The sequence below is a fragment of the Passer domesticus genome, chromosome 14, assembly GCF_036417665.1.
Source record: "Passer domesticus isolate bPasDom1 chromosome 14, bPasDom1.hap1, whole genome shotgun sequence".
Taxonomy (NCBI): Eukaryota; Metazoa; Chordata; class Aves; order Passeriformes; family Passeridae; genus Passer; species Passer domesticus.
Genome location: NC_087487.1, coordinates 10,817,553 through 10,829,193, shown reverse-complemented (window position 1 = coordinate 10,829,193; position 11,641 = coordinate 10,817,553). Strand labels below are relative to the sequence as shown.

At 40.5% G+C, this 11,641-nt stretch overlaps 1 protein-coding gene across 8 annotated transcripts in view; it reads right to left on the bottom strand.

The window, feature by feature from the left end:
• Nucleotides 1–155: 155 nt before the first annotated feature.
• The window catches only part of PDE8A (phosphodiesterase 8A), a 147,627-nt gene continuing 136,141 nt past the window's right edge, over nt 156–11,641 (bottom strand). For all 8 annotated transcript variants that reach the window (XM_064388929.1, XM_064388930.1, XM_064388931.1 and 5 more), the window contains 6 exons: nt 10,699–10,897; nt 7,797–8,014; nt 6,877–7,009; nt 3,343–3,507; nt 2,335–2,464; nt 156–1,588 (listed from right to left, as the gene is read on the bottom strand). In XM_064388929.1, the coding sequence (XP_064244999.1) occupies nt 1,482–1,588; nt 2,335–2,464; nt 3,343–3,507; nt 6,877–7,009; nt 7,797–8,014; nt 10,699–10,897 (952 nt within the window). In that variant the 3' untranslated portion in view covers nt 156–1,481. The remainder of the gene's footprint in view (nt 1,589–2,334; nt 2,465–3,342; nt 3,508–6,876; nt 7,010–7,796; nt 8,015–10,698; nt 10,898–11,641) is intronic.

The window sequence follows — 11,641 nt, the reverse complement described above, 5'->3', positions numbered from 1 at the left end:
TTGCCAGCTACACCTTTCATATGCCATTCAACCCCCTCAACTTTTCCCTTCCGCAGACAAAAAGTATCTTATTTTTAAAAGAATTTCATGTGTTTGTTAGTCTGCAAACTACGAAGTGCATATACATTTCAAATGAAATGGGTAGGACTTGACACTTCTTAAAATATACATTTTATTATTTTCTGGTAGTTGCTATGAAGGTTTCATTTAAATTGTGAAGGTACACAGCCTTTACAAACTTCTTGAGTTGAAGGTTTGTGTTGGTGGTTTTATGTTCTTTCTCTTTTACGGCAGAGGAAAATACATTGGCTATAAAATGTTGAAATTCATTAGATGCTCAGTATCACCTCTTCATATACGCTGTGGAATGCTTTGTAGAAATACTATATAAAATAAGGCAGACTTTAACAGGGAGTTCAGTCATAAAATGTCATGGGAGAAAACAAAGAGTTCCAACACATTATTATTTTTGTAGCCAAGAGAAGATCAGGTGGTCCTCACTGGTTTGTGGGAGAACTACTGCAGTTCTGGTGCTCAGACAGTATACAGTTCTTGTTTATTCTACTATTCTCAAGTGAGACCTTTTTAATAAAACTTATTTTAATTAACATAAATCAGACAATATTTAAACATACACATCTATCCTTACAGTGCAATAAAAATGTATCATTGTATAGTATTTTGTATTTGCATTATGAAAATAAAAGGTCTGTACATCAATTAAATGTATATTAATGAGTATGAATCATGTAAATTTATAATGCATCTAAAGTTGGCTTTGGCTTTTAAGTATTTATAAATTCATAGAAAATATTGAACATCTAACAAAATAAATAAAACATAACATTTTAATCATAGATGCTAACGATCAACCTCAAAAATTCTTGTGTTATTTTTTACATTTGCTACTAAATTTCTTAAGGAGAACTCACTTTCAGTAGTGCTCAGAAGTGAATGATTGCACCTTCTGTGATGTGAAAAAATACAGTACATCTATTTTTCATAGATCAAAAAATTCTTTCATAGACAGTTGCATTTTAAATGTCTGATTGTTCTACATAACTGTCTGAAGTGCTTATAAAAAGCATGTAGCTTTCTCATAAAAGCTGTGAGTCTCTATTAATAGATAAACTTCTAGTGAATGTCCTTTTTATGAGGATTCTCTTCAAGGTCTTCCAGCTTCACGTGCTGGTATGAAGATATCACAGAAGTATGTCCATAATAAACCCTCTTCAGCACAAGTACTGTAGCAATCCAGTGTAATTCCACTTGGTGGGCTTATTTCATCCGAGTCCACACATGGGACTTTGTGGAAGTCAACTGCTGACCTCGTGTTCTCTTGAATGTGAAACTTCCCCAAGTGCATGGGCTAGCTTTACTGTAATACTGAAGAGACCAAAACAAATCTGAATTCACACAGACAAAAGTGAGCTTGAATAAATATGCATCGGGCTAGTGAATGACACACCATGGTCTAACTGCTATTCTGGTGGTGGTCGAAGGACTCGCAGGTTCCTTCCATCCAGTCCTTTCCAGTATTTGATGTTATTATTCAGGTGCTCCATCAGGTTTGGCAGGTCGGCAAATGCTAGGGAAGGAAGGGCAGAAAATATTGAGTTTGCAGAACTGAAACAGTCACAGGTTCTGTCTGCTTAAGTATCACTTGAAATGTTTGGGCAACTGTGTTTAAGTAGAAAAGCTTAAATCTGTCATACTGGTGCTTGAAATAGTTTTGGCTGTAAAGCTCTCAGCACTCCTGTAGCACTTGGACCACTGAGAACTGTTCTGTTAATCTACTTAATACTGGTATTGTGAGTCCCAGCAAAGGAACACAGTTTTCCAGGATGGGCATAGCTAATTATGGTAGTAATTATCCTGCCCCATCAAACCTCAGTCACATGTCATCATCTGGCATTCAGGAGAGTCACATTTCTGACCACTTTTACCATGGAGGCAGCACTTGGAAGGAAACGGCTTCTCCCCCAAGCAGTTTCCAGACAGCAGAAATTTGCCTTGAAGAATAACCAATATTAACATGGTCAAAATGACTGTGCTCAAAGAGCTAGCAAAGAAAATGTGTTCTGTTCTCTGTTTACAGAGAAGCAAGTTTAAGAAGTTAAAGATGGCCTGAATCTAGTATATCATAGACAAGCCATGAGAATTGCTTGCAGCCATACTTATAAGCAATAATGAAATTATTAATCTTACTTGAACTGCAGGAATCTTCCCTTTTCTCTCCCTTTATTTAGGAGCCATAAAAAAGAAATTTTGTACCACAGCAGCTTCAAATGTTCACAAATTGTTCAGATCAGGAAACAGCAGAGTTTTGCTTACCATCCCAGGCATCAAACATATCAATAATGAAGTAATCAATGAATGATAATTGGGATTTGGGGATGCTGCAAGTATTTCTGTCAAAAACCGGCATCACAACAGGTAAACCTTGCCTCCTTTCTTCATCAGTCTGCAAAAAAATTAGTGATTATTCACCTAAGACACATTCTGTTAATGGGCTTTTTTAGCAGCAGATTGTTTGGCACTGACTAGAGCATCTGCTAAATCAAAGGAAGAACCTGAATAAAGCTGAAGCAGCAGCAGCTTAATCTTGGGCACCTAGTTGTTCAGTTTCAGCAAAACAGCAGACACATGGTGCCTTCCAGTGTTTCCTACAGGGAAAGGATGTATTTTCCTGCTGACCCTAGGTAACTTGGCACATTACCAAGTTATCACTGCTTTGGACCCAAGAGCTGCTCAACCATTTTCAGTCTCTGATGGAAGCAGTGATCTGTCCCCTCACACATGGCAAAACACCTTTTGTACTCCCCTGCCCCTTGCTTGGGGTGCAAGTTCCAGCTGCAGTGTTTGGTATGTAATCTGTAATGATGACTGCCCTCTCCTTTTCCACATCTTCCTAAAACCTTTCCTCAGCACAGTGTGCTAAGGGCTTGCAGCATTTCTTGGAGCGAGTGCTGCTCCCATCCAAACACTAGAACCTGATGGTCCTATTCCCAAGGCAGAGCCAGCATGTGGCTACAGAGAGCACTCCCTTGCTCTCTCTTATGGGAGTGCATTTGCAGACAAGGCTCAAAAAGATCAGTTCCAAACTAAACAACTTGAAAGCTTAGATTTTTCAGAAATTGCACAATAGAAGTTGTCAACTTTCATCTCTCTGAAGGCATCGAGTTGTGCACCAGCATGAGTAATACCTATCATTTAAAATAAAAAGGTTATTCTTTCTCACATTACATAATGCAGCCTGAGATATTCTGTGACACTGGCACCCTTCCCCTGCCTTTTAAAGAGATGCCCACCTGCAGTTCCAGCCTGTTTTAGCTGCCTTACCTGTGCAAAGTACTCCTCAGAGATGCGTCCAGCCCATTCTATACACTGTTCTCTGGGTCTGCATGGATTGGAAATGTCAGCACACTTTATCAACATGCGTTTGATAAGGATACGGTTTTCAGGAGACCTGAGAACAGTTTTGATTGACTCGCCATCACCATTATTCTGCAACATTTAAGAATTAAAAACAATCCATTAGCAAGGTCTCCATGCACTAACTCAAAAGCTTTTGTGCTTTGGGAATGCTTTCAGCACATCCCACAGGGATCAGTCCTGCTACTGGCTACCAGATTTGATGTCTAACTGAATTTATAGGTGGATTATCAAAGTTAGCCACAGCTCTGAGCTAGCACTGAACTCCAATTTCTGGATTCAGTCAATGGCTTTGTGACAGATCTCTTTGGCATCTTTGGGCAAGTCATCTAATCCCTCTATTCCTTATCTGCCTTCTCAAAAGGGTGGAGAGGATCAATTCATCACTACACTCATCGTGATGAGGACCATGTAGGCAGAAAAATGTAACTCTGCTGAAACCCAAGGATTAATGGACTTGCACATTAAGAGTGGAATAGTTGGTTTGAAAAGAGAGACTGACCCAAGATGCGGAGCCACCCTTGGTACACAAACCCCGTCAGTGTATCAATCATTTTGACAGCACTGCTACTATTCAGAGAGTCAGATCCCACATTACCTCCCAGGCATGTTCCTCATTCCCTTCCCTTGTTGCTGGACTCTTTAAGAATGGATAGGTACAGCATTTACACTGCTGTCTACTCAGAATAGAAACTCTTTGAAGCAAGGAACATACAAGACTTTTTTGGCACCTAACAGGGTCTTGCTCTACAGTCAGAGCAGGGAAGAAGTAACGAACAGTAATGATAATAATGTGCTACCAGTTCCTGCAGTGTTTTGTACAAAGAGGGAGATACAAAGCAGCAGAAACATTCTGACCTTTTATTAGGTCAGAATAACCATGACATTTTTCAGAAGAAAATCCTTGTGGGGAAGAAAGTTATTCCTAAAGGAAGAAACTGACAGTAAAAAAAAAAAATTGATAGTACAGAAATGGCTCGGAAATACCAGCTCCACAGGTCTCACAAAAATGAGGTGCCCAAACCAATTCTTTTCTCTCATTTCTAGGTATATGGAAGGGAAAACAGAAGAAACAAGGTGAGATGTATACACCTCCAAATGCATGGAAAAATGATATATGAGAAAGCCAACATAAAGTGATGGAAGCTCCAGAAACACAAGTATGGAAATTAGATATGGAAAATTAGAGATTGTTCAGTTAGGGATAGTAGAGAATATCCTAGTAGGAAAACCACCAGGGAACAAGAAAGGATGTTCACCTCTGAGATCTGTTCACACCAAAGGCACAGTTCTACTTGCTGGATGCAGATGTCTTGGGAATAAAATGTGTTAACTGGGCCTATTCCCAGCATTCTGCTCCGAGTGCAGAGGTGTCTCTGCATGTCAGATGTTGGCTTCCTGTCATAGCTTAGTGACATCATGAGGGGAAATGGGAGGATAGAGGATGCTGGAGCTGGAAAGTATTTTTTTTCAGTTTATGAAACAAAAGCAAAAAGGAAACAAACAGAGCAGCTTCTCAGCATGGCTCTTTGAACAAATTTGTATAAAAATTATAAATAAATAAATAAAAGAAGTGGAACTGTCCCATTTGGAAAAGGCATTTGGCAGCTCAGCCTGCAAACACTCCACTGAGTCACCACCATGACTGGAAAGCAGGCCAGAAAACACACACTGCTGCTGCAGCCAGAGGGACAGCAGACTTGAAAGAGGGGCTGACAGCGTTGTTCTGCTCAGCACAATAAATAATTTGCTTTACCCACTCACACATTACAGGCCTTTTAATAGGAACTTGCCAAACAAACTCCCAGCTGAAAGAACGGAAACATTTTGCTTCTTGTTTTCAATACAAATTATATATTCTTTGTCTTTCTTCCCATCCTTGGGCACAATTTGCTGTGAATCACAAATGCCTTGTGGGGCAGATAATTTCCCTGCAGTCTCTGGGGTTTAAGGGTAGAACTAAGCTTTTGTTTCATTTTCCTATGTCCCTGTTTGTGTTTTCACTCTCTGATTGTACAGGTCCAAGTCCTGTTCTTCAGCAGCACCAGCTGTTCAGCTTTCTGTAATAGGCAAAAGGAGGAGTTTGGCTCTTTGGATAGATGTTGCTGCTCAAAAAACTGCTGCATTTCAACCCTTGGGGCTGGGAGGAGGGGCTCTGCACACCAAGCCAGGCCATGCAGGGCCCTTCAGCAAGACCAGGAGCCCTACAGAGTTACACACTCCACAGGGCCAGTGCAGGGCACTGCACCCAGCAGCAGCAGCTCCCTTGTTCTCTCCTGCACCGATGCTGCTATGTTCATCCAGAGAGGCTGTCCAGCTGGGAACTTAACGTCCTTTCTCCAGGATGAACAGAACAATCCTTTCTTCTCATTTATTCAGTACTACCAGTATCCTCCTAGAACTTTGGCTTCACATTCACAGAGTTCCCATTAGCATTGCCAGGTGCCAAGAACAAAGCTAATTCTAGTCTATACTCCTGTGGAAAAAGGTACAATTCTCCAATTAAGCTCCAGTCTGCCTCTCATGGGTGAAGGAACAAGACCTGTTTCTTTTCCACTCTCAGATAATAAAAGGACTGCCTTTCCCCATTATGACATAACAGTCATAAATGTGGCTTTCTAAAAAACATGGTAAGCAAATACAGAAAACCATTACGGCCCCTACATGACGTTGCCACCAATGCAAGCTTTATCATAACCATTTCTGCAAGTCTTCTCTTTGCAAAAATCATTCCAACAAAATTATACACTGCTCTTACTGGCAACAAAACTGCTGGTTGAAGCTGTTATTGAAACTGGTGTGGTTTTTCAGAAAGAGTTCTTAACAGGCAATTTCTTTGTGTCCATGGGGTTCCAGATGGCTATTGATTATATGATACATAATGTCACCATCATCTATTTTAAAGATTAAAAAAGAAAGCAGACCGAAACCCCATGAATGCTGCCAGGCAGTACTGGAGGCTGAGGGCCCTTATTGCCAGAGAATGCACCACATGCCAGCCCACAGTACTGCCCTTATGCTGCACCCCAGCAAACTCCTCTTGGGAGGGATATAATTCAGCCTCTGCTTTGAAGCAAACCTTGCCTCCTTTGCAGAAACAGCCAACAACGATGCCCAGTCTTACCACTTCTTCCACGGGAGTGACTGGGTTAATCAAAATGGCATTTTTACATGAAAACATACAGCCCAGGGTCCTGGTTCCAAGTGTGACATCACAGCACTGTTATATTAATAGGATCCAAGTGAGTCCCACTCACCCTCAAAGTGACAACCATGTTAAGCAGAAGGGGATTCAAACCCAGAGGTGAAAGATAAATCTCCAGCCTCTCTTTCTCCATGTTTCTGATAAACTTTCTCAGAACACCACATGGGAATTTCCCATTGCCAAGGGTTCCCAGTCCCTGCCTAGGCATTTTAAGAAGGACTTGAAGTGTTGCTTACCCCATTTTCTTCTAGTGCTGCCAAGGGTTTATTAATGCTGTTGACAAACTTGTTGACATGCTCAAAGTGCTTTGTCATTTCTGTTGCTAAGACCATGTCAATAATGACTTGGCGAAGGGTTCGATACTCATTCCTGTTTAAAGAAGGAAACAATTAAGAATGCTGGCTGGGTCACAAAGGGCTGGTTGCTAAAACAAGTCTAACTAAATTGCAACAGACCATTCCTGTTTGAGAGAGGTGCTAGGGGAACAAAGAACAGTAATAAAGGCTTGGGCAGCTGTGTCTCTGTGAGATGTAGGAGTACCTTTGGTGTGTAGAGACATATCTACTCCAGGCATGACTGGATCTCTAGAAACACTACCAGAGCTGGGCAGAAGCAGAGGCACCAGCTGCTTAGGAGGCTGCTAGGACATGCCACACCTGCCTGTTCCCAAGGCTTTTAGCACAGACACCCAGCTGTGGCTCACTCTCTAGGCAAGTTTTCAGCAATATTTTTCTGCTGTATCTTGAGAGAACCAAGGCAATGGTCACATCCTTGCCCTAAATGCTTCTCTGAGGCTGCGAGAGCAACAGGTCCTTCATTATCCTTCACACTGCTCTGTGGCTCTTGCTCCTTGTTCTCTACATTCAATGACACAGAACATCTCTTCTAGACTTGCTCACATCAAGATTTACACTAAATTCCTTAGATAGGGTCTGCCTTTTTACAGACAGGAGAAACTGACAGTGGGGAATTACTCAGAAGTCTTTGCAGGAGAGACAGAAGCATTCTACTTTTTTAGAAGCAAATTTCACAAGGGCCATGGACAGTTATCTCCACCAGGCACTGCCCTCCTTTAGGGTGCCTGTTTGCCTTATGGTACATAAAAGGAAGTAAGAGATGTAGGTGGGCAGACAAGCACCCTGGGGGTTAAACTTACCTCTCCATGTTTTTAAATATATTGCATTTGCCATCCCGGGTGGTGAGCTGGAAAGCCAGGGCAGCATGGTGGCTCTCCAGCACGGCCGTGTCGTTGTAGAGAATTGCGAGCTCGCTGCCAGCATTGCACAGGAAAGAATTTGTTCTTCCTGGGTGATCCACATCGTGGACTGTGGCAGCAATGAGCGCGGCAACCTCGTCTATTGGATCCAGAGTTTGCTGAAAATAGAAGGGTGCTTAGCTTTCCTGGCACACTCATTAGAAACCCTCTTCTGTCCATAAGATTAAGCCAAGTCGCTGAGGAATAAAAGCCAAAACTCTGGAGATCAGTAAGGGTCAGATGTTCTACACAGAGCAATGGAAAATTCATTATAAGCTTCATTGAACATTGCGTGACTTTTTTGGCCATTTTGTACCTCTTAAATTTTGCCTTAACCACACCTTTGTCACAGCACATCAAATTGAACAAATGTAAAGTAATAAATTAGTTTGTGTTTTCTAGCAACACTGAAACCACCTTTCCTTAGAGTTAAGGTATTTGGCTTGGAAAAAAGACCGATACTGCTAAAAATTGTTCTATTAGCACCCCTTGACTTCCTTTGGCAAATTAAAGTGTCCTAATCATGTTCCACTTCCATGCTGGCTAGGTTTACAATTTGCAAGGAATGTCATCCATACATCCAGTTCTTTAATAACGCTGTCCTGGGTTACAGCTAATGCATATTCTATGAAGAATATTTGATGTTTTGTATCTATGGATAATTACATGACACGTGTTCTGGACTTTCTGTGTTACATTCTGATTCTGGTAGCATGCTGCAGTCCAAGCTTTATGTCTGCTTGCAATGAGCATTACTTTATGCCTATTTTTATCTACCCTGTCATGAAATACAAACCTATTTGACTCTTAAGATTTTACACTCAAGTGCTAATACTTTATTAATAGCATAAAGGAGAACAAGAACTAAGCATCTCAGAAATATTTCATATACGTTTGGAAAACAGCCTTTGTGCTGTGTTTATACTGGCATTTGTAAAGGACCACAGATTCAATGCAATTATATAAAAAAATTTAATAAAATGAAAGAGACACAAGAGCAAAACAATTCCCATTTGAATCTGGGAGCAGGGTAGATAATTTTCATTCTAATTTGCTTTGAGGTCCAAATTCTCTTTGAGCCCTTTACTACCATTCAGAATAGTTACACTTGGTAGGTGAAAAGACAAACCCTTTCCTTCTTCACACCTCCTGAAATTATGCAATGACCTGATTTTGCAGGAGCAGGGATATTATTCATTGAGAACTGTCAAGAGAGTCTCGTGGAGAACAAGGGAAGGCAAATAATTCTTTCTGCTCTAGTTCATAGTTAGCATGGTCTGAAATACTGTCTGCTGTGTGTTAACTTCTTCCTTCTTTCTTTCAGCTGCTGCTCATGGGATTCTATTTTCGTGGTAAGCAGTTCAGAGAGAGGGATTTCCTCAAAGGGACACACTGAGCAGCATTCAGTCTGGCTGAGAAAGACCTGTGCAGATGGGAAATGGCCAGAAACATGAGAATGCCTGACCTGGAGGATCACCTGACTTATTTCACAGGGATTTACAGCACTTTTACACCCAACATCAAGTCAAGGATCCTAACTTTGTTATCTTAACTCCCATGGCACAGAAGTGAAAATGATTCTAAGAATATGGCTTCAGTTTTGGAGCCAGAAAATTTTCTTAGACAAGCTGAACTGAGTTCAAATTACCAAAAAAAATATATTCTCATGAATTTCAGTGGCAGAATTGGGCTGTGTTTAGATTAAGTTGAACTCTGTGCAACACAAAAGCAGCTGGGCTATAACTTTGAGAAGATGAAGAGAGAATTCTGAACTTTGATTCTGCTCCTTCTGTTACAACATTTTTTTCTCTTCCTATGCCTACAGAGGAATGGAAATAACATGCTGGAAAGAGGAGGTAGTCAGGCTTCTGTGGCATTGAAATGGATCCAGGTCTTGTCTGTTTTTCATAGATATTCTTGGGAAGACCAGCTAAACCTCTGGCAAATCAGGGGCTGAAAAAATCCAGTGACATTCCATCCCCACTTGGCATATAGTATTTGTAAATCAGCCTCTGGAGAGCACACTAATGAGCTGCAGTTCCAAGTTAAGGGAACTGCTACAGCTTAATGAGCTGTCAGAAGCTTGTTTACAGTCACAAATTTCTCAGCCAGGTGCCCATCACTGGTGTTATCCTTAGGCAGACCAGTTCAGAACTCCCACCCAGGACTGCAACTCAGAAATATGTCCCACCACTCTACTGCACACACACCAAGCACTGCTTTAGTCCCCTTCTCCAGTCTGGGCATGTGAGAGCAAAAGGAATTCTGATTTATTCTGGTTCTCATGATTTTAATACCCCAGTGGGTATTATGGTAGTGACAAGTAATTTTTTTCAATACTCTCCTCCAGTGCAGTCTCTATAAGCCTCAGGGCATCTTCTCCAGTGGTGATACAGCCCACTTTATGGCCTATATTGTCCTGGGAGTCTTTTGCAAAATCACCATGACAAGACATAAGAGAGGGTAATTAAATCTGTATTTGGCATGTACCATCACAAAAATAATTATGTCATTAGCTCACCTATTTGAGAAGGTTTAACTATATGAAGAAGTTTTATGAAAATAAGATTTTCTTATTCTCCCATTAAGAACTGTTCAATTCTGTAATGTTAGTATCCATCCTTCTACATGTACTATAAGAGAGATCCTAGAATTCATGCAAAGCCCAAGTTCTTTGACCTCAGAGTTACCAAACTGGTTGGCACTAGGCAGACATTTGGCTTTTCCATCTGTTTTTGAGAGATCCTTCTTTGACTGCATCTGTATTTCCCACCTACGCTGTTTCACATAGATGTGGACTCACCTTTACTCTCTCTTTAGACAAGAAGTAAGCAGTAGCATGTAGTACATCTGCTGAATGAGTAGAATTATGGTAGGAGTTGGAGGAATGGTAGTTAGCCTCAATAACTTGTAACCATGACCTCAGAGTGGATTCTGAACAGTTTAGGAATTCACAGATTCCAAAGCGAGCAAATATTTTGAGACCCAGATAAACCAAAGGCCTGTGGAGAAAAATAAACAGAAAGTTTCAAACTGAATGCAGCTGAAAGAATATTATACAACATAAACAGTATGAATCCACACAGCATTTTTAGCTAATGACAAATGTAATGATGTGTAAGGACGTGTTACAGAATTACTGTGTTATATACTGGAATTGTAACATACATAAAGTCAAATCCCCCTTAATCCCCCCAGTGTTAGACAAAGGTGTCTCCAGGTTTCTCTGTCAGGGAACTGTAATGCACTAAAATTTAATTAATTATCCTGACTTTATTACCATATATCTGCTTGGATTTAAGGCAATACTAGTAATATACTCATACTCGTGAGTCACGGAAAATCACTTTACTTCTCTTAACAAATGAACTGCCATTATTTAAACACAGTAGGAAGCAATCATAATTATACTGCCTTTAATAAGAGTACAGGCAACAAAGTAGCTCTGTCCCTCTGTGGTCTCTCCATATCAGTAAGAACAGAGAAACCTACCTGGTGATCTCATGCATGTTGGCTGGGATAATTAATTAAATTACTGCAATAGACCCATTAAATGTTGTAAATCACACAGACTGACTGTATTTTTACTTTTTTTCTTTTGAATTACTTATCTGTATGACTTCATTAGAAATCAAAATGCAGCAAAGAAACAAAACCTAAAGCAAGTGGATACAAATACCTTCATTTAAAATAAAATAACTTTATAGAAGAATAAAACCCTAGGAGGTTTTGCACCTTTTTGGCTC